Here is a 22,510-nt window from a genome sequence, read left to right as displayed (position 1 = left end):
TAATATAGGTTGGAACGAGAGAGATCCGCATTGGTGATACAATGGAGCGTTACATAGTGTTGAACAGACACAGCTACTGATATTTTATCATGTCTCATCACTGCAGATACTCAGAAGATGAAGTTCATCTTTTCCCTTGCAAGACAGAGAGTGCAGAAGATTCAGGTAAAAGAGAAGGAAATGGGGTGTGTGGAAAGAAGGGGGTAAGGAGAAGCTGGTGAGAAAAGGAAAGTTTATGATCCATTTCAAACTGGAAAACAGATTTGTTTTGGAAAAGAAGTCTAAACAAAATGTTTTGGCAGTATTTTTCAAGCAGAAAGGACATTGAACCTTCTATTTTCCAGCAAAATATCTGCTTTCTCTGGGAGGAAAACATGACCCAGGAGATCATTTTTTTTTCCTGTCTCTGCCACTAACTCACTGAACAAACAGGAACAAGTTCCTTTCTCCTCTGATACCTCTGTTTTCCCCTCCACTGATAGGAGTATGTCCGTAGTTCTCAAGCATACAGGACAACCTAATGGAACTGAGAGAGAAGATGCTTGGATGCACAAATGGTTGGTGTCACTGGAGCCTGTAGTCTAAGCAAGGAGAGGGAACACTTGTTTTTCAGCAGGCCCAGGTTCTCTGAGTGCTTAAACAGGCTGTACAGAGATGTGATTTGGGCCTCATGCCCGAATGTTCCCCTGGAACCATTGTCTTCAGATCAAACCCACCTGCCATTAAGGTTTTAGATGAGAATCATGCTGTAGCTGTTTGTTTTACCCCCAGGACAAGGTGTGAGCTACTGTGCGGCTTTCTGACACCAGAAGATGGTGAGAGATAAGCTTTTCTGTTCCCTGTATCTCAGGGCTCTGCTCTTCTGCCTCCGTCCCTTCCCCAGCCTTCACAACCACCCGGCTCTTCCAACCGAAGTGATTCTACAGGGCTATGGAGAGCATCAAGGAAGGAAAGCCTGGCTTAGTGGAGGGAAATTACGATTATTTTATTGTCAGCTTGAAGCAGATGCAAATATTTATGATAGTTCAATAGTCTGAGCCATAGGGATGTGAAAAATATAAAATAGTTTATTTACAGGGTGACTATAATACTGCCTGTACTGTCCTGTGCTGGCTCGGGCTGGAGATGTAAATCGTTGCTGGCTGGTAGGAGACACAAGGCACAGCTGAGTGCCCTCATCTGCTGTGACAGCATTGTCTCCCAGGGCCTTAGTTCTGGAACTGATTGAGAAACAAAACCAGCATTTAAGAGATTAAAGCAAAAATTCACCCAGAGCCTTTCCAGGTCCCATGGAGCAAGGATGTGTGTTCAGGAGCAGAGAGGGAAGCTCAGGGAATAGTTGCTTTTGACTTGTCCTCTGTCTCTGACCCGTTTTCTGTCTTGGTAGCGATACTGTAGTAGTAGGAGCGTATTGTGTTTTCCACAGAAATAAATCCTGGGCGCTCTTCCCATCTGCAAGAGCAGAAAGGAACGAATAGAGTCAATGGAAGGGACAAAAGTGGACTGATTCAGTAAGAATATACCAAGCGCAGAAGAACCTTGGGAAGAACAGCAGCCCCATTGTACCAGGGGAAGGCAGCCGAGACTTCTTTGGGGTGGAGAGGGGCAAAAGCACAGAGGCTGTGACATCTTCCAGGGTTGGAACAGGCAAATGGAGGGGTATGATAATAAAGAAATATGTGCATCATTTATCGTGGACTGGGGAATGAGACCAAGGCAGGAGGCACTATTTGCATTGTGTTGTCACCATCCAGACAATGAGTGTTGTTACCATCTAGATGGTGTGATGGAGCCGTCACCCAGCGAAGAGCTGAGTTGGTGAGAGCTGTACCTGTATGTCCAGCACTGCTGCATGAGCGCGTACATCTCCGCCGGGCAGTCCGTGGGGCAGTCCATACGCTTCCCTTGCTCTATGAAGCTGATGACCTCTGGGCCTTTCATTTTCTAGGGTAGGATCAAGTGGGAAAATGCTTTAATGTTTTTGGAGCTGACAACAGGATTAGAAGAGATTAGAGCTGGGCCTGGGGTAATGCTTTGGGTCCGTGCACCGCCCCCCTGTCCAGTCCCTGTCTGCAGCCCCAGCACTGGTGTTCCATGTGGCCAGCACAGCCTGCTGACCCCATCCCAATCCTGGCAGTGGCTGAGCAACTGATTTTGCAGTTCTGCAAACAAGCAGAAGGATCAAAGAGAAGATCTGCTTTGATTCAAACCCAAATGAATTTTTCCTGTTTCTTCTCCCTTAAATGAACACAAAGCTGCAGGATCCAAACAATCTAATTTGTGCCTTTTGTAAAGTGGAAGCGATCTTGTCTCCTTTCCCCTCTGTTCAGCAGTGGGAAGAGCACCCACTCAAGAAATAGAAGGTGTAGTTTGTGTGTGTCAGCCTTTTCTAGAGCAGGAGAGCAGCCTGTGGCATCCGCCCGCGCTGGCCCGGCTCTGCCTCACCTTGTAGGGTTTCTGCCCGTAGCTGAAGGCCTCCCACATGGTCACGCCGTAGCTCCACACGTCACTCTTGCTGGAGAACTTGTGATAGAGGATGCACTCTGGGGCGTACCATTTCAGGGGCCACTTTCCTGCCGTCCTGGCCTGTAGCAAAGCAAAGAGGGTCGTTTCTACCCTGAGACACAGACTGCTCTGAGCTGAGCTGGAATTCTGCTTTGCTAAATGTTTGTGTCAAATTCCCCATGCCCTGGGCTGGGAGTTCATTATCTGGATCCTTCGCTGTGCTGCCACTTACCTTGTAGTAGCTGTCATCAGCGCCAAGAGCCTTGGACAGCCCAAAGTCACTGATCTTGGCATAATGCTGGTTGACCAGCAGGACATTTCTGGCTGCCAGGTCCCTATGGACAAAGTTTTTTTCCTCCAAGTACTTCATCCCCATGGAGACTTGGTGCATTAGCTCCACGACATTGTTGACTGTAATCTCGTCCCTGGGGAGGATAAAAAGACAATACAGTAATAAAGGACTTGCCGTTACTCTGTTCACCACAGTGCCCTGTGAGTTTTCCAGCTGCAAGGGATAATAAATGTGGACATCTCTGCTCCAGAAGCATCAGTCCTTATTACATCGCATGAAAAGACATCTGTGCTGTTACCAGCTTCTCTGCACCTACAAAGCCAGGCTTGCCTGGCAGCAGGGAGTTTGATGAGAAGGGCAGCACATCAGCCAGCTGCATTTTATTCACTACTCACTTCTTGGAAGCCAAGAACTTGTTGAGTGGCCCTCCAGAAGCCATCTCCATCACGAGCATCAGGGACTCTGCCTCGCAGACTCCAATCATGCGGACAATGTAGGGGTTGTCCAGCTGATGCATGATCTGTGCTTCCTTCATCATTTCGTCCTTCACTGTTTTCTCGTTGTTGCTCTTCAACACCTTTATGGCCACGTCGATCTGCTTCCTGCACAGGGTGCAAGAGGAACACGTGTGGGAGGAATTAAACAGCAGCTGGACTCGCGTATCACAGCCAGGACTGCAAACAGCATCTCACATGATACTGTCTGATCTCTCAGCGGCAATCCCAATAGCCTGTTTGACAGAGCCGTGCACAAAAGTGGTATCCCAGGCCGAAGAGAGAAGAATCACCTCACCCTTACAAGTGTAGGCCAGTATTTGCCATCTGTAGATCTGAAGGCGCATCATCTCACACACTGAGACCCACATCATCATTGCCACTTTTCAGGGGGGAAACTGAGGCACAAAGTGGGAAAAAGCCAAGGCCATCCTTGTGGGCTCACAGGCAATGAGCAAGAGCCAAGGATCGCACATCTCTTCAGTCTCACTCCTTTGCCCTGGCATGGACCAAGATGACCTCAGAAGCATGGACTTGCTCCTCTGAGCCCCGTGAACGCCTTCAAAAGAGGCAGGACTGTGCAGTGCAGATTGCACTCTCAAGGGCAACGAGGCTGTCACTGAAAGTCTGTGGAAAGTCCTCACTAACCTTCCAAAGCATCTCTTATACCTCCACCCCATAATCACTTTAAGGTCCATCTAGCTAAAGACAGGATAGCTGGGGACACCTCCGAGCTCAGCACCCTCCTCCTGCTGCCTCAGCATCCTGCAGGGCAGCACTACTCACTTTCTCATTTTGTAGACTCCTTTCTTGACACAGCCAAAGTTTCCTGCCCCCAGTTCCACTTCATCAATCATCAGGTGGTCCCTCTTCAGGAAAAGCTTCTTATCCTTCAGTTCTTCTGGATCACTGTATGGGCTTTCATAGACACTGGTGTCCATAGGTAGGAGGCGTGACTTTCCTGCACCTTCCCAAGAGACAGAGGTTTTAACAGCTGTAAACAAGATATCCTTCCCCATCTCTCTTTCCCTCACCATCTGGGAAGGTTTTCTCTAGTCTCTTGGCAAATTTTCCTTCAAGCTGCAGCATTCAATCCTCCCTCCTGGTCATCTCCCTTCCTTTCACAGCCTCTCATAACGAGCCAGGATGGGGAGAGGTGTTTGCACATCCCCACTCCACATATCAGACCCTGCAGGACCTGGGCACGTGCGTGATTCCACCCCGCTGCAATGTAACCAAATACACTGGGTTTTTATTAGGTGGAATGGAAGATGGGGAATGAGACAGGGCTTGATTTACTGGGTGCTGGGTGTGGGCAAACAGTTTTGCAATATTTTTGTCTCAAGGCTCTGAAATGAGTGGGATGCTCCTGGGGGTTTTGCAGGAGGTGATAGAGATGTGTCAGGTAACCCCCATGGTTCCTGTGACATCCCCAGGTCCTGTCTCCTCCCATTAGGAGGAGGGGGCTTTCAAAGACACTTACCTACAGGCTCTGGCGTGTATCCATCTGCATTGAGAGGTCCAAGGTGTCTCTGGAAAAGAAACGAGGATAAAGTGGATAATGCAACCAGGGTAAACTGCTTTGGTTTGAAATGGGAGAGGAGAGGCATGAGGAGCCTCTGCAGCCTGCTGAGCCCCAGCTCCTTCTCCACTTTCCCCACCCCTAAGTGACAAATCTGCAGCAGCAGGGTCATCCCAGCCAAGTCTCTGCTGCTTGCTTTGAGGCGGGGAGCGAATGGAAGCCCGGAGGCAGCTCAGCTTGCAGCCAGCCCACCTGTGTGCCTGGAACAGCCTCTGTGAGCACACACAGACACCATCAACAGCCCCGTCCCAAAAGCAGACAGTGACAAAGCAGTGCGGTACATTTCTCCAGCGCATCTTTGAATGCCAGTGCTGCTCACAGCAGAGTTACCGCAACATGAGAGCCCACCGCAGATTGTGAAAGCTCCCTGAGAAGACGGGTGGATGCTCAGGACTTTATTTATCCTCCGCTGGGCTCCGGGATGGGCTCATGTAGCCCAAAGTAGCTGGTTTCAACACTGCTGGGCACTGGGGGTGGTGACTGAGCGCAGACGTACCCTGAGGCTGGGGGCGCAGAGGGACCACAAAGACGTGGCTGGGGGCCAGCAGAAGAGGCTGAGCGTTCCCAGAATCCCACCACATCTTCCTCGCTCCCGCCTGGCAAGGAGGGCAGGGGGAGCAGCGCTCCCCGAGGACAGGCCCACATGTCCTGAGGAGCACAGGATGAATGGAAACCATTTTCAGCTTAATGGTAGCTGTGCCCCAGCTATTCCTTGTTCCCATCCCAGCTGGAAAGGGGACAACATTGCGGCTGGGCTTAATATATTCCATTTGAGTTATTGCCTTGTAGAGAAGAGCCGAGTTTGATCAGCAAGCTTGAAATGTAATAACATTAAACTACTGAGGTACCAATGTACAGATCCTCCCCAAAACTTACGCTTGCGGAGGGGTGGGTTGGTGGAACCGGTGCTGCAGACACTGCGAATCAGGAGAGAGAAGCTGTTATTAATTTATGCCCCAAGCTGGATCAGAGCATCAGTCCTTGAAGGACTGTGTAGATGTCTGGGTCTGATCCCCTCTCCTAGAAAGACAGATTTCCACAACTTTAGCCTAAAAAGGTGTGGAAACACGCTTGGATGTGGGTGTTATTCCCAGAGCAGCCCTCAGGGGAGGCACAAGCCCTCTGGGGGACCCACAGTCTCTGCCAGTCCCAGGAGTCCCACAGGCAGGCTCTAAAGTGGTGTTTCTGATACTTGGGCCAGGACTAAGTGACCCATGGTTGAATGCTTGGCTCAAGAGACCTGTCAGGAGCCAGCCTTGCAGGACGTGTTGTTTCCTGCTGCCTAAAAAGCAGGTCATTTTTCAGAAGCCATCTGTTTGGCACCAGAAATCCCTAATCCATTTGAAGCACTGATTCCCCCATCTGCTCCTGCTTTCGGGCCACCCTAGGCCAGCCCTGGAGAGTGGCCTTTTTCAGCAGACTTTTCTGACTTGCCCCATTTGCCAGAGGAGCAGTGACCTCACTGTTCCCTCAGCACCAGCGTCCGAGCAAGGCTGGACATGGTAAAGGAAATTTGGGGTGGTGTTGCTCAAGCTGCCCCCACTTGGTGCTAAACTGAGGCCAGGGGTGGCACTGAGAGACATCAGCTCACCTGGCATGTTGGGGTTGGGGCAGGTTTCCCTCAGGTAGAAAATCAGCCCGTCCGGTTTCAGTTTTAGGTACTCCACCAACTGGGAAGGGAAATGGAGGAAAAAGAGATTATTGCAAGGAGAAAATAATCTCTTTATTTTGCTGGAAACTTGTGTGGCTTATGGCAACGATTTCTCTCAGATTGATGGCAAACAGGGACTTAACTATTTCTTTACCTCCTCTGTGCACTCAGGGATCTGCTAGAGCAAGTGCTTGCACACTTGGATGTCTGCCAGAGCTGGGAAGAATTTGGGAAGTCAACTAAGGACCAAAGGAAGAAGGAAAATCTCCAGCAGGAGAGCCAGGTAGGGTGTTTTCAGTCTGATGTTATTGTTGTCCCAGCCAGAAAGGTTTTTAACTTGTGTCATGTTTGATAAAGTGTTGAAGAAACTTTTGCCTTCCCAGAGGAACCCGAGGGTTGGCTCTGTGAGCCTTGGGCAGTTTTTCACTGCAGCAACTGCTGGTTCAGGCACAGCGGAGACTTGACTCTGGCTGGAGACAACCAGCCCAGCCCCGGCCACCGGACCGCAGGGGAGACGAGGTTTTCTCCTCCCCTCCTGCCCAGCTCAGATTTCATCTGCAATTGGGAGCCTGGCATGGTTCTGTCTCCATAAAAATGCCCCAAAGTCTTTGTTTTCAATCAAATTCAGAGTGAAAACAGTCCTGGGAATTTGAAAAATTCAGCAAAACAGAATGTGTGTCCCCCAGACAGCCCTGCCCGGAGGAAGCGCTGCTGTCCGGCCCCTGGAGCCAGCCTGGGGTGTGTGCCATGGGGCAGAGCCAGGCGCCAGGGGACAGGAGACCCCCCAGCAGCACCAAGAGCTGCTGAGCCCTGTGTCCCATTCCCCAAAACCCTGACCCAGCCTCACGAGGGCTGCAGGGACATCACAGCCCCCTCCACTCCCCAAAGCCCCTGACTCAGGGGTGGTGGGATGTGTCTCCCGCATCTTCTGTCCTGTAAAGACTTTGGCAGCTGGCTCAAGACTCCTGGCCTCCTCTATTCTTTGCACAGAAGTCAGTCACTTGGAAAACAGAATTGCAATCTGCACATAATAGTTTTGCCGAGGCAGGGGCAGCGTGGGGGCTGCATGGGAGGGACAGCCTGGGATGAGCATCTTATCGGGGTCCACTGCAGGCTGAGATTCGAGGTGCACGCTGTGTCTGAATGTGTGACGGTTTGCCTATGCGGTGCAAGTGTAATTAACATAACCATCTCAAGTATCCTGGCTTAAAGCTAGGAATTAAAAGCACTAATCCTCTTGTTTCCTTGGAGAGGCACCAGACCGGTGTCAGGCATGGAGCCAGTGGTAAAGCCAGCGCTATTTCAGAGCTGCTGTGATATCCCAGACTTAGGTTTCCTGAGCTAGGAGTGCACAGAAATGAATGCAGCGAAGGGAGCTGATGGACAGCCAGACCCAGGGATGAAGGAGTTTTCCAGAAGGGGCTACAACCACCAATGAATGGCCTAAAAGTCTTTAAAGGTCCACGTGACCCTGTCCCTCGAGTCAAGGGCAGCTGTAACAAGGGAAAAGTGCCTTCGTTTTATGAGGACACCAGTGATCAGCATCCTACAGTACGGTACCTGCCACAGCGTGTCGAACTTGGTCCCCTCGGGGATTGAGTACTTGCCGGACTTGTCCTGGTCTATCCGATAGTGATACACCGTCTTGCCATAGATGAGGGAGAGGGCATAGGTGCCATTTTCCTTCCTTTCTCTCAGCCTGGTAGGAAGAAGAACTATTAAAAGAGCAACTCTGGGCTTTTCCCTGCAAATTATCAAATCTGCAGTGGTGGGGGGTCGCTAAGTGGGCACTTGGTAAGGTGTCCCTGCACCCCAATGTTGGAATTACACCTTCCCAACACCCCTGCGCAGAGGCTGAGGAGGGACCCTTCACCTTCAGTCTCTTGCCCCTGTCTTCCATCCTCTCCAGATAATTATTTCTTGCTCTAACTCATTCAGGGGATAATTAAATTAAGGGCTGTCCACCTCTGCAGAGATGCAGAGCAAATGCTTTCTCCTGTATTTTATTAGCCATACGCTGTCTACATGTCAGTGTTAAATGTCTTCATCTACTGAACACTATATGTCATGTCATCCAGTGCATTAGCAAGAACACTTCATAGAGAAACCTAAACATGAGAAACAAAGCCCAGACTGGCTCTTCCTGGTGGCCAGATACTTTCTGGACATTAATGGGTTTGGGGTGTCACACCCTGGTTTTGAAAGATCCGTAACCACATATTCAGCTAAACCCCCTTTCAGGAACTGTCACATGAAACAAATAACTACAGGGTGGTGGAGAAATGGTACAAAGTACCGGGATCATCTGCCAGGGTTTTGCCCACTCACAGGAATTTCCCGTCGGGTTGTGCCCCAGAGTAGAGCCTGCGCTCAGCCTCGTCGCGGGCGATGCTGCCGTGGTACCAGGGCATCTTCTCATGGGCTGTGGTGGCAATGAGCTTCTCCACCTGCGGAGCCTGGCTTATGATGGCCTGTTCGAGTGCGTCCCCCTGGAAAAGGGTGAGAAATGAGACCTCCTGCCACTCCGCTGCATTGTCGCATGGCTTCAGCACAGGTTATTTGCACCATTTTGGGCAGATGGCACAGAAAACTTGGAAGGTCTTGTAACTGAAGTGCCTGTAGCCTTAATCATGCCTATAACAAGCGTGGGTTGAATTCTGTTCTGCTACAGAGCAGAGTTTCTTGCTTATCTGAATAGGTCCGATCCCTCAAATCCAGCTGAAGTCCATTGTCTTGCTGGTGAGGGAAGAGTGAAGTCATCATATTTATATGGGGGATTTAACATGAGGCTCACAGGGCATCTTTCAGCCCCCATTCCTGGGAGCGCAGGACCCTTTGCTGGTGGGTCTGCCCTCCTGGCTGCTCACTGTCCCCAGACACTGCAGCTTGTCAAGAGCAGTGCAGTCTGGAAATCATGTGGAAGACCCTAAATTACTTTTTCTGTCCCCACACATTTTATAAGCAAGGTGGGTTTTTATTTGCCGGTAGGTGGCAATGTCCTTTGTGTTATCTACTGGTGTTCACAGATCAGCTTCTCGGAGATACGCTATAGAATACCTCATTCTGTCAAGCACCTTTGATCTAAAATAGGCCAAATCTAGAGATCTTACTTAGAAAGACTCAAGAAGGAGAATGCCTGAGCCATTTTTCTGCCAGGACTTCGAAGTGTCTGAGTAGCCACATTCATGGTGACAGCAGGTAGAAGGAAATTAATTATGTGTCTGCCTGTTACCATTTACAGAGTTTTGCCTTATACATATTTATATTCCAGTTTGCAATAAAATGCAGGAACTTCCCTGTAGCTACTTTTAAATGTAAATCACAGACCTGATCCAGTACCCAGTACCTCAGTCTCATAGGCAAAACCTCCACTGACTTCAAAGAGCGAGGAATACCTGAGGAAGAATTTAATCCTGGTTTCATTACATTCCAGCCCAGTGTTATGGAGGCACAGGTGCCTCACGCAGAGAGAGATGAGCTAACTGCAGCGAGTGTCCCGTGTGCTGCAGAGGAGCAAACAGCACGTGGGGAAATGTTTGCAGAGTGTGCAGAGAGCTCCAAGGCCCTGCAGAGCACACACAACACCGGCTTGGGAAGATGTTTATTCCTGTTTCTGAAGGAGAAACTGGAAAAGAGAGACATGACTGCTGCTAGTGCCATCAGGCCCCAAGGAGAAGGACCTTGCTTTACTGTGCTGTAAGAGGGGGACGCAGTGACAGAGGACAGGGCAGCGAGTGGCAGTGAACCCCGAGGGAGCACTCCCTGCGCAGTCCCCCAACACCTTTGCAATGGCCAGTACCTCTAGTTTCCACGTCTGCCGGACGTATTCGCGCACCATATTGTCCCTCATGCTGTCGAAGACCCCGGGCTGGGGTTCCACCCCGCTGGGGCGGTTGCAGGGTTTGCGGAGAGGGCAGCACAGCCCGTCGGCATCCTTGGAGTAAAACTCGCAGAGCTCCTCCGGCCCGCAGTGCGCTTTCCCCCCCGCGATGGCGTACGTCCCGTTCATCTGGCGCTCGATGGAGTAGTGGTAGAACTGCAGGTTGTAGACCATGGAGAGGACGTACCCCCCCAGGCTGCGCAGGCATTGCCGCAGCAGGAACAGTCCATCCGACATCCCCGCCAGCTTGAGGTGCTCCTCCGCTTCCGACCTGGCGATGCTGCCGTAGTAAAAGGGCAGGTGAGCAGCAGCATCTGGCATCTCTGTGGGGCCGCCCGGGTTGGCTCACGCACTGCTGGTCTTCGATCTGGAAGAGAGGAGCAAAATTCTTCACCGGCACATCATTTCGCAAAGAAGTGTAATTGGGATTCTGACTTTGCCTGGAGGTTCTTCAGCCCTGAGCTGTCTGTGGGATGATTTCAAACGTCTCATGGAGAGCAGCAGTGGGGACATTCATACCCTCAACCAGAGAATCCCACAGTGGTTTCTCTATCCTGCCCTGAATGGGGCTAGAAAGTATAAGTAAAAATCCATCTGATCTTCATTTGAAGATCTGAAGCACTAAAAAATGCATTGAATCCTACAGTGAATTGTTCCAATGGTTAATTACCTTCACTATTAAAAATGTGCTTCTAACATACATCCCAAAGTTTTTAGCTTTGACTTCCTACCATTTTCTCTCCAGTCCTGTTCACAATAAAAGGAAATTCTTTTTCCTGTCCGAATAAATCAGTTTTACCATGAGATTCTATAAGGCAAAATCCTTAAATGGAATCCTTAAAACTAAAACATCAAATGTCTGAAAAACTTTTAGATACTCACTTGCACCAAGCACAACAAAAGGAGGTAAAGATAAACCCAAGTGCTTCTGGGCAGACATTAACCATCAGTTGACAGGAAGAAGAAGAAACCTTCCCCTAATTGTCTCTTGAAAAAATGTATGGATTTTTCCCAATACCTGACTCTGGCTGGTTTGTGAATTGGCCGATACTCTGATCCCGTTTGGTGGCTCCTGTTTCTACATGATGCACATGCTCCGGAGAAAGACGGAGCTCAGGTGTGGCCAGCCGTCACCGCAGGGTCACTTTAATCCCACTGGCTCCAGGGTCACTTTAATCCCACTGGCTCCGTTGAGCTGCAACGTGGAAATGTTACCAGACCCCTGTTCAGAGCAGCCCAAAAGCAGAGACAAACCTACCGCCGAGCTGCTGCAGCACCAGCTCGCACTGGGAGTCCCGCGAGGAACAGCCCTTTGCTGCCTGAGTCACTGCAAACCTGCTTCTGCCAAAGAGCTATGGGGCTCATATCGAATCATCTAAAATCCCACCCAATTTCCGGTGATTAGTGGAAACATGATCATATTCAAAGGGTCTCATTTGTTCCCCAGAGCCTGATCTTTGATTCTGTCATTGCGCAAATGCTGACCCCAAAAAGATCAGAGTGTTTGTCTCCATTTGCATTTCCTGCAAATGCGTCACTTGCCTTCAGAGTAAAGAAAACACCAGTTCTTTGGCCAGCGTGCTGGGTATTTCATAGAGTCACAGAATTGTTTTGGTTGGAAAAGCCCCTCAAAATCACGGAGTCCAACCATAACCCAACCCGGCACTGCCCCGTGTCCTGAGAACCTCATCTCCGTCTGTCCAACCCTCCAGGGATGGTGACTCCAGCACTGCCCTGGGCAGCCTGTTCCAATGCCCCACAGCCCTTTGGGGAAGAAATTGTTCCCCAGATCCAACCTCAACCTCCCCTGGTGCAACTTGAGGCTGTTTCCTCTGCTCCTGGCGCTTGTTCCTGGGGAGCAGAGCCCGACCCCCCTGGCTCCAAGCTCCCTTCAGGCAGTTCAGAGATCAGAAGGTCTCTGCTCAGCTCCTGTTCTCCAGCTGAACCCCCAGGTCCCTCAGCTGCTCCCATCACACTTGTGCTCCAGGCCCTCACCAGCTCCGTTCCCTTCTCTCAACTTGCTCCAGCACCTCAAGCTCTTTCTTGTGAGGGGCCTAAAACTGACCCCAGGATTTGAGGTTTGCCTCCCCAGTGGCCTGATTCTTCCCAGCATAACTCTCATTTCCAAACACGACAGAAGTCGCTGGCCACTGGGTTGTGTCCCCTGCGCTGTTCCAGATGTGGCCTCTGCTCTCACGCGGTGGCTGGAGCTGTGCCTGGGCTGCTGGTCGCCCGGCTCCGTCTCACCCCGTTTGCCCAGAGCCTGGGCTGCCTCCTGCCAGCCTCCAGCACCGCTGGAGAGGGGAAGGGGTTGGCTGGATACGTGCTGTGTATCAGCAGGAACCGGACAGGGATCAGGAGAAACCGTTCTGCTGTGTGCACCCTGCTCTGCTCAGCCTGCAACAGCAAAGAGCCACGGGGAGATGGATTAATGGCAACCAGACTTTTCCCTGCCTGTTTGTTTGTTGTCTTCATTAAGCCCAGAAATGGCCCTGATGAGAACAGGAAGGGAGAGCAGGCTCCAGCGAGGAGGCGTTTGAGCCGAGGCAGGAAACCACAACAGGAAGCCGTCGGTGGCATTTGCAGCTTGAGTGCGGGACTGGCGTAAACCGTATCAGGCGCAGCATAAATAAGCCTGAACTGTGAAGCCCCTTTCATCAAATTCATCAAATGAAGCAAAGTGGGGTCTTGGCAGACCTGCCAGGCTGGGACACAGAGGGCAAGTGAGTCAGTGCTTGGAACCCAAATGTCCTGATACCTTGATGCTTCCAGGCATCAAAGCAGCCCAGACACTGGGCGTATCCAAGCTCAGCTCCTTAGATGTGACAACTGCCTGGTCATCCCAACCTGCGCCTGGTCCCAGAGAAGGGCATGTCCCAGGACTGTGGGTTGAGGGCTGTGGGGAGCAAGGGTTGCAGCTCTTGGTTTCAACTGCAGAGTCAGACTCGTGAGTCACGTTCACGAGTCGAGGAAAAGGAGTTGCTGAGTGGGCAGTGGGAGGTCGATGGCCTTCTTCATGTGTTACTAATTTCCGCTCGCTACCTGGGATAAACAGCGATTAGGTACAAGGATGCTGCACCCAAACATGCTGATTCCCTTGTCTGGAAAGCCCAGGGCCAGAAGATCACAGCAAATGGAACATGTTTGACAATTGTTCAGACAGGTGAAAGTGAGATGGCAGAAGCCATTCATCATCACCGAGATCCCGCAAGGTTTCCAGCTGCCTACACAGGCAGTTCTGTTATAAACAGACTGGTTTTCCTTTCCAAGCACAGGGCTGTGAGTCAAGAAGTATCAGAGGTTGGTTCAGGCTATGCCACCCATTTCATACACACCTTGCTGCCACAAATGAACCCTGTTAGAAAGTGACTCTTATTAGGAAAAGCTCCTGAGTCCCCAGCCATGAGGGAGAGTCACCCCCTAAAGTCTGAGAGCAGATTTAAACAGGAAGATGTATAGCCTCTCTAAAGCTCTTGCTTTAAAAAAGTTTGTCCTGCCATCCCGGCTCTTTCTTTCACCCATACACCAGCCCAGAGTCTTCTGGGTGTAGCTAAGCTCAGCTTCCCAACTCCAGCTCTGTTCCTTAACACCGCTCCTGGGTGGACCCTGATCCAGCCTTAACAGACCTATACAAACCTCATACAACTTTTTTTTCTGGCGCTGCCTAATGCAGATGAAAATGAGAACTGATTTAATAGATTGCTTTTATAAACATTGCAAACTAGTGCCTGGAAGAAGCTGTGCAAGGGACCCTCTACCACTATTAATTTCAAGTAACAAGACCTGATTTTTCCAGCACCTGTTTAATCTCTGTCCCTTGGGCTGTAGTGACTCAGACACCAGGTGTTTCTGTTCACTTTGGGCGCTTCCCCCGGTTAGAAACAGCGTTCGGGGAGAACAACCGTAAAAGCAGGGCTCCTGTGGTAATGGCCATGTTTGCCAGTTGGTGTTACGATGTGAAGATGCACTGAAAAAAGCAACACCCACGTAAAAAGCATTCGGATCTGTGCACCGTGACACACAGGAAAGCCAGGCAGGAAGCTATTGAGATGTCAATCAATCAGATCTATATATAGCCGGCCACTTGCTTTTACTCAGATCAGACAAGAACCATCAGGAACTGGTTTGATTGTATAATTTCTCAGAACAGCAGAACCACTTTGTGCAAATCCTGAGCCAGACCCCGAGCACAGAGGGTGCGCCGATGAAAATGTTTTCCAATGAAGAAGGAGGAGGCACTGACAAACTTTAGCATCCTGTTAGGACCCTGTTTTCTGTCCCATTGTCCTGGCAGCAATAATTCCTCCCAGCTCAGCCCTGGGCTGCCCCTTTAAGGTGGCCGGTCAGAGGAGGGACCTGCCTGGGGGTGGGAACCCTGTGCTGGGGATAAAGGGGCTCAGGTGGGGTGTTGGTGTTGCCCATGCCCAGGTTTGTGTTGGCAATGTGAGGAGGGGTTGTTTTCACTAATTCTTTAAAAGGTGTTTAATTGGGTGGCTGGAAGTGGGGTCTGTGTGGTAAACATGCCTGTTGTCAGCCTGGCTGGTGGGGTCTCCAAAGAGCTAGAAGTCCATATTGAAAATAAATCAATAAGGGGGGGTTAGAACTAGATGAATGAGATAGCTAAGCTGAGGCAGGCATTGGGTAGTCTGTAAACCCTGTGGTACCCAACCAGTGGGAAACAGGGGAGGGAATTTGTGGCTGGGATTTCTGGGGGGATATAAGCAAGGGCTATTATATTGGCAAGATGATAGTTACCTACACTCTGAGCTCTCTGGGAGGGGCTGCAGCAGCTCTGCTGGTCCCAGGGAGGAGCAGGATTGGGCCTGCTGAGCACAGGCTGCTACAGAGCAGGAGTGTCAGCAGGATTCAGAGGCAGGAGCAGGTGTGAGGTGCAGAGCCATGGCAGAAAGCAGAGCAAGTCTCCAGCTTTCTCTGTACCTGCACAGGGACCTCCTGAGGTCCCCAGGGCTGCAGAGGAGCAGCTGTCCCCCAGCTCTATCCCTCAGTCCCCTTCTATTGTTCCCAATTTGATCTGAGAATTAGGTTTGCAATGGAGAGCCTGGTTGAAGACGTGAAGGGCTGACAAATGCCTGCAGTGTGCAAGTTCCCTTTCCAAGTCATTCTTCCCAGGAACAGCTGGCACTGTGCAAGAGGGTGAATGGAAGGGCTGATTCCTGGAGCTTTTTTTTAAAAATCTGAAATAACAAAAGGCTTGACATGCTTCTTAGTTCAAAGAAAAAAACACGAAAAACTTAACTTTGGATTGGTCTGGCTATATTCTTCTAATTGTTCTTGATTAATGTTTAATTTTTATTTATGCACTCCGTAGCAGCTCTTCCCAAGATTTCCTCATGAGCACTTGCATTCCTGGCTGTAGCTGCTTTCCTAACCTCCCTGCTGGCTGCTCATTAAAACCTCAGCTACTCAACCATTTATTAACACTTGAACTATGTGTGAGTGGGAGTTTATGAAAGTGTGAGCCCATTTATGTTTGTGGTCATAAACAGTGTGCCTTCTGCTTGCATGTGAAGATAATCATCTTTTCAGCTTCTCAGGGAGTAGTACTGACTCAGTCCTGCCTGAAATGGTTCTGTTTACAGCAACTCCACAGAAAAACCTGCCCGATTTCCCCTAAGGACCTTGTCTGCTCTTGCTGACCTTGAAGCCTGCAGGTAAGTCCAAACTGCCCCTGCAATGCCTGCGGATCCCAGGCCAGGTGCAGAAATACCTCATGTACTTCCCCCTTTGAAGTGGAGCGTGGGAGCCGTTTGGCCCTGGGGACAGTCCACAGTCCTTTTTGGAAGGAAAAATGTTGAATTCCACACTTGCAGGGCCCACAGAGGGACCTGACGCTGTGATGCGCTTGGTGTGAAGGTTCCTAACAGTGACAAGACAGTACCAGACACAGACTTTGAGAAAAGCTGGTGCTGTGGATCAGTGCCTCTGTTCCCCCTTCTAAATCCTTGCCCAGAGACCTGGTGCCACCCCATCACAGTATTACTGGAGATCAAAAACAGAAGGGAAGGTTCTGCTTCAGCGTGTGTGGCCTTGGTGTCACAGTACACGTGTGCTATAAGCAGCCAGCGCTGACCCAGTGCCTTGAGTCCCTCCGCTCCATTAGAACATGTATCCCCACATGCATTCAGCTGCTGCAGAGCTAGCCTGACGCTCCTACCTGTGCCCAGAGCCTCAGGAGTTGTCACCTCTGCTCCCATCCTGCAGCTCTCAGATCTTTCCTCCTTGCCGCTCTGAACCTGCCCGAGCGGGCAAGGGTGCTCGTCCTTCTCCAAAAGGGAGAAACGGTGCAGCAGAGCATGGAAAATCAATGACATGCTTGTTCGGTACAGTCAGATGGCAATAAAGGCCTGAGCTCATTCATATCCTGCTGGGGGCTTGTTTTCCTTCTGTGGTTATTTGTCAAATGCTAATGAGCGGAAGCAATTTGCTCCTCAGCTTTGAGAGCAGGAGATGGGAGGGGGCTGGGAGGGAACGGCCACCTGCATGGGGGCCTGCTAGGTACAGATATCTGCCTTTTATGTTCCAGCCGTTGTTTTAACGGCTGGGATCGCCCTGTTCCCAGAAAGCAGCTTTCTGGTGTTAACCCTGCTTCCTCAGAGTGTTCACCGGTACCTGTGAGCCTGCAATGCAGATGCTGCACGGGTAGCATGAAATGGAACTTGGTGCTTCTCTCAGGAGCCTGGGGCAGATATTTCTGCTGTGCCACAGCGAGGGAGTTAAATAGACAATGTGGGCTTCTATCAGCCAGAGCACAGTGAGAATATTGCAGTAGGAAGCACCAGTGGGTCTCTGAAACGTGCGGATGGTGTGTTAGTGCATCTGGATTAATGCAGGTATGCATGAGCATGTTTCCTATTTGCACGTGGTCATGCCCGTGGTGTATCACATGCTCCTTCTAGTGGGGTGCACCCGTCTCTTCCTAAAACCTTGTTGTCTGGCTGTACTTTGCTTTGGCTGTGGATGGAAGACAGAACCAAGCACCCAGGGAGAGCAGCACAGAGCAATGCAAGCGGCTGCTCTTAGTCCGCTTTGTGCTGGTCATCATGGGTAACAGAGCTGACTCACCAGCTATAGATGCTTTGGCTAAATACTTGGCTCTTTCCCTAAATAAAAGGGGATTGATTCTTTATCTTGTGCTTATCTTCCATTAAAAGATCCCTGGGCAAGTGTTTACCCTCCATAGTAGCCTGGCAGACCTTGATCAATCAGAACGTAAAGAACCATATTTTTCCAAACAAGCTGCAACGAGAGGCACAGAAAATTGAACTGGATGTGGTTTTTTGTTTAAACTCAAGTTGACATTAGTATTTCAGGAACATTCAGTGATGTAGATGGGCGCAAGTCCCCTGACCCCCACCCAGAGCAGAGCTTTGCTGGAGGCTTCAGTGGCTGGATTAGTGTGGGAACAGAAACCTGAGCGTTGGTGCCACTTGGAGCTGCGTGGTTTGTAGTATTATTTTGTCGCAAGCCAATATCTGTGGGGGCAGGTCTGGAACACGGGGTGCTGGGGTCCCTGAGTGGGGTGACACAGCTGTGTGATGGGGGAAAACAAAGTCACTGTGTCCCCTAAGGCTCAGCTAGTGCATGTGAATTTGTTTTGTAAGGCTGTGGAAACACCCTGCTGAGCCTTTGTAGAGCCACTGAAAGCACTCCTGGCTCCAGACTCATTGATCCTCAACAGCTTTTAATTAGGATCTAACGTCTGTAGTTAAACACAGTTAGGTGCAGTTTCCTGCCTGGTGTCCCTGAGTGCTCTTGTGTCTGATAACTCAGCTCTGGGTCATCGAGTCTAAACAAACGGTGTCAAGATGTTTGTCCTGGGGATGAGTGAGAGCAGATCTTGTCCCTATTTGTCCTGGGGATGAGTGAGAAGAGAGCTTGTCCCTGCCACTGAGGTGGAGCTGGTGTTGACAACTAACCCAGAAGAGCAGAATCCTCTGGGCTTTGTGTCTGGCAGATGGTTCCATTGAGCCAATGACAGAAAACTGCAGTAACATGCATAAATTGGAGGATGAGGGCTCTGTTTTTTGGTTCCTTCTACCTGGCCTCCCTGCCTTACCATATTTGCTGAAATAACTTAGCACACAATACCAGGGGCCTAGAGATTGGCTCCAGCCAGTACAGAGGCTCTGGGGAGCAGCAAGCTGCAGAAAGCTTAAATGAGGCATTTATGGGAGGGATTGATGGTCTGTGTGTGACTTGGGCCCATTCCTTGGCTCTACCATGAGTAGCGTGGGTGCAGTCAAGGTGACATGGGGCTTTGAGTCGCATCGCTGCGAGAGCACCGGCTGTGATGCATCTTGCTGGAAATCACAGAATGGACTGGGTTGGAAAAGCCCTCAGAGCTCATCCAGTCCAAGCCTTGGTCCAACTCCAGCCCATTGACTAGATCATGGCACTAAGTGCCATGTCCAATCTCAGTTTCAAAACCTCCAGGGCCGGTGAGTCCAGCACCTCCCTGGGCAGCCATTCCAATGCCTGACCACTCTCTCTGCAAAGAATTGCTTTCTCATCTCCAGCCTCAATTTCCCCTGGCAGAGTTGAAGCCCATGGCCCCTTGTCCTATTGCTGATGCCTGGGAGAAGAGCCCAATCCCCACCTGGCTAGAACTGCCCTTCAGGTAGTTCTGGAGAGTGCTGAGCTCAGCTCTAAGCCTCCTCTTCTCCAGACTGAACAAGCCCAGCTCCCTCAGCCTCTCCCCGTAGGGCTTGTGTTCAAATAAGTTTATTATGTCCTGCACTGGCTCAGGTCCTTCTCTGGAAGGACCGAAACCTGCTGAGCAGGGTCGATGCTGCTCTGAACAGCTTCCCCCCCTCCCTGCTCCGGGTGGTGAAGTGGCTGACAACTCTGTTTCCAACCACAAAATGATGGTGGTTTTTTTACATAAACATCTGCATTTATGCCTTTCCACTTAGAGATAGATGTAATTGCTGAGCTTAAAGTTTAACAGCATTTATTTTTTTTGCAATGCCTAGAGTCTCCCCGGAAGATTGCAGCCACTGTCTGCCCTTCTTAGGGGTGTGCAGTTCTTGTCCTGAAAAGCCCAGGAAGAAGAAAAGATGGAGGAGGAAGAGGAGGTAGAGGCAGATTGAGGCGAGGAGGACTGTGGTGTGCGCGCTTCAGGCAGGTCAGGTGCAGAGCTCCATATTGTTTGGTGTGCAGGGCTCTGCAGCAAAGGGGGTTTTGACGCCCTCCTTTTTGTGCTGGGTTACCCGCTCTACTGGGGGAGAAACAAGCTGTCTAGAGGTAACATCGTTCCTGCAGCTTTAAAAAATATAAAATACATACCACCCATGTGGTTCGGTACCAGTTGCACCTTGGTGCTATTGAGATTACTTGTTTCAGTGGGTGATTTGATGCTAGAAGTGTTAGAAACATTGCAAGTTCAGGAGAGAGCAATAAAAGCTATGAAAGGCCTGACTGGGCTGATTAATGAGCACATTAATGGAGGATGCACATTAGTTGTTGACCAACGGTGATGGGGAAAAATTTGACAGCAAGGCAGAAGTATCTAAAGAGTATGATCATCTTTCAGAGAGGAAAAGCTGGTTTGGGTGTGCTGATAAGATGACATGGGGGATAAAGTAGAAGATATTAATCAGTGGAAAGTAAGCCTGGTTATCAAGAAACATTTCCTAACAAGAAGATTCATCAGGATATGGAACATGGGGAAATAGTGCAAGTCCCATTGCTAGTCACTTGAGACCGGATCAGAAAATGCGCTGTAGGGAATAATCCTCTACAGGCAGGAAGAAACTGGGATGAGCTAATAGGACTTTCCCATATCTCATTTCTGCAATTCCGAGTTCCATTAGGGAAAATAATACTTTCAATTTTTCTCTGGCCAACGTAATTTCCAGTTCAGCTAATGTTCTGTGGAAAACTGAACACTGGATGCTGAAGTATTTTGCTTCTGCTGTTGACATTTTTGGTGGGCTTTTGTTGGACATCAGTGTCTGAAATGAGAATGAATATGTGTGGATTCTGAACGCTGCTGTGGCTCCTGCCATTGTTTCTTTAGGAAATCCTATCCCAGGAGCATCAGCAAACTTTTCAGAGATGTGGGACCCTCCTCAAGAGGAAAACTGATGATGAAAAGCTTAAAATAAAAAAACTCAATATATTAGGAAGCATAACCTTATAGATTAGTTTGTTTATCCCCCTGCCAGAAAAGGAACCTTCTGCCTGATCCCTTCTCCAGTTCTGCCCGTGTGATGGGATTCCCTTGCGTCCCTGGGCGTTTATTCCACAGCCTAATAGACCTCCCCGTTAGGAAATGTTCTCTGAGGTTTAATCTCAACTTTCCTTTGTTCCAGTTTATTCTGTAACATCACAGACTGTGCTTGGATTGGAATTGTGCCTGTTTGCACAGCAAAGCACTGAGCAGTAACAGATGAAATGACAAATTAAGGGAAGTAAATGTGAGTTTGCCACAGGCCTCTGTTTTTGAGTCTATTTGCTGTTATATTTGCCAGTAGGAAATCGCTGAAGTCCTTCTGGAGTATTTGGAGCAGGTATCCTAAGTCATCCTGTGTTACCGCTGGGGCTTGCAGGCGGTTTAGAGAGAAATTGCTGGAGGAGACCGCTGGACGTGACATCAAAACTTATCAAGGGAAGAGAATGGCTGGCCCTGAATATTGGATTATAAGCCATCATTTCAACATCTCCTGACCCATCTAAGTCTTCAAAAATAATATGGTGCCCCCAATTCAAACCTTTTTTCTTCCTGAACCAATGGAGTCATTGATAGAAAAGCTAGAGTGATCTTGTGATGAATTAATCTGGGACTATTAACACCAGCGTTTCACAGGATCTCCACGAAATCCTGATGCTCCCAGGGTACACAGGGGGGTACGAGCCAAGGAACAAGGCGGCCGTGTCACGTAAGAGCTGCCCAAGGTACCAACGGCAAACAAAGCGCCTCTTACCTGGTCTGCGGATGGGCCGGCTGTCTCGTCAGGGCTTCCTTACAGCGATTTCGAAGAAAGAAAGGGACGAAGGGGCAAAATATTCTTTGGCGAGTGAGAAATGTGTCAATTTTGGAAGGCGGGAGGGGAACGGGCAGCACCATCCAGTGAGCTGTCTGGCATTTGCTAAGCTCCGTTTGCTGGTTTCTTTGAAATGTGACCTATTTCCTTGTTGCACAGGAAAGAAAAGAAGAGAAAATAAAAGCTGTGTGGCTCGGAAGAGCTCTGAGACCTTCTCAGTGCCAGGAAATGGGTCTTCTATGGAAGAAAACAAGTCAGAGGAAGGTGGTGAGAGCTGCTGTTGTTTAAAAAATAGTACAATATTAGGAAAAAATTCTTCCCCAAAGGGCTGTGGGGCATTGGAACAGGCTGCCCAGGGCAGTGCTGGAGTCACCATCCCTGGAGAGTTGGACAGACGGACATGAGGTTCTCAGGACATAGGGTAATGCCAAGGGTGGGGAAGAGTTGGTCTTGATGATCTTGGGGGGCTTTTCCAACCAAAGTGATGCTAAGAAAGGCCCTCTGTGTAGGGCTGCTTTGGAGTTGTGATTTGTGATTGTCAAGACCTCAGCTCAGTAACCCAGGAAGCTTCTCCTTGCTTTATTTTCCCCTGCCTTGCTTTCTGAGCAGCGATTTGTTGTGCCAGAACAGTCATAACGCCAACAGCTGGGTAGGAACCACCAACACCAGTCCCACTAAACTTGTTTCTGGTGGGGTTTGCAGTTGCTCCTCAGGGACATCTCTCCCTTTATAGAAAACTGTGTGTGTTTAATTCTCCCATTGCCACCCAGCAGCTCATTAACTTGGAAGAGATGGGTAAAGGCTCAGGGTTTGGCACCAGCCCATAGAGAATGGGCAGAAGGGCTGAATGAACCACAGTTTCTTTCTGCTGAATGCAAAGAGGTGGATGGGAAATCCCAAAGTGTTTTATTGTTGCGGGCAGAAGTTGGGACCAGGGCCCTGACTGTGGCAGGTTGAGCTTGCTGATACTCAAGACTGGTTAGAATAAAAACATATAGTAATAGGGTTAGATATGCAAAATGCAAACTACCTTTGGGTGTTACTCAACTGTAGGACATCTGGTTGCCAAATCCCCCTGGAGGAGCCCTTTGACGTTCTGA

At 49.8% G+C, this 22,510-nt stretch overlaps 2 protein-coding genes across 6 annotated transcripts in view; one reads left to right on the top strand and one right to left on the bottom strand.

The window, feature by feature from the left end:
• Positions 1-1,047: 1,047 nt before the first annotated feature.
• Positions 1,048-21,617, bottom strand: LOC102088841 (tyrosine-protein kinase ZAP-70). 2 transcript variants are annotated; one of them, XM_021281345.2, is made up of 14 exons: positions 21,351-21,617; positions 11,423-11,599; positions 10,324-10,771; positions 8,853-9,013; positions 8,085-8,223; positions 6,465-6,543; positions 5,750-5,790; positions 4,775-4,823; positions 4,078-4,258; positions 3,193-3,399; positions 2,738-2,930; positions 2,446-2,586; positions 1,832-1,944; positions 1,048-1,452 (listed from the first exon to the last, which is right to left on the bottom strand). In XM_021281345.2, exons 3-14 carry the CDS (start codon positions 10,723-10,725, stop codon positions 1,329-1,331), a joined length of 1,830 nt encoding a protein of 609 aa, XP_021137020.1. In that variant the 5' UTR covers positions 10,726-10,771; positions 11,423-11,599; positions 21,351-21,617; the 3' UTR covers positions 1,048-1,328. The 2 variants fall into 2 exon arrangements, with proteins under 2 accessions (XP_021137020.1, XP_021137019.1); XM_021281344.2 differs by lacking the exon at positions 11,423-11,599 and having other exon boundaries at positions 21,351-21,616.
• ADAMTS10 (ADAM metallopeptidase with thrombospondin type 1 motif 10) overlaps positions 6,752-22,510 on the top strand; it is a 62,752-nt gene continuing 46,993 nt past the window's right edge. For 2 of the 4 annotated variants that reach the window (XM_021281338.2, XM_021281341.2), the window contains exons 1-2: positions 6,758-6,807; positions 16,005-16,076. The gene's annotated coding sequence lies outside the window, so the exon portion shown is untranslated. Of the gene's footprint in view, positions 6,808-16,004; positions 16,077-22,510 lie in introns of all 4 variants that reach the window. The other 2 variants (XM_065042253.1, XM_021281343.2) reach the window with 2 other exon arrangements.

The sequence above is a fragment of the Columba livia genome, chromosome 27 (assembly GCF_036013475.1).
Source record: "Columba livia isolate bColLiv1 breed racing homer chromosome 27, bColLiv1.pat.W.v2, whole genome shotgun sequence".
Classification (NCBI taxonomy): Eukaryota; Metazoa; Chordata; class Aves; order Columbiformes; family Columbidae; genus Columba; species Columba livia.
The sequence above is the reverse complement of the archived record's forward strand: the minus strand, read 5'-3'. Positions and strand labels throughout refer to the sequence as shown.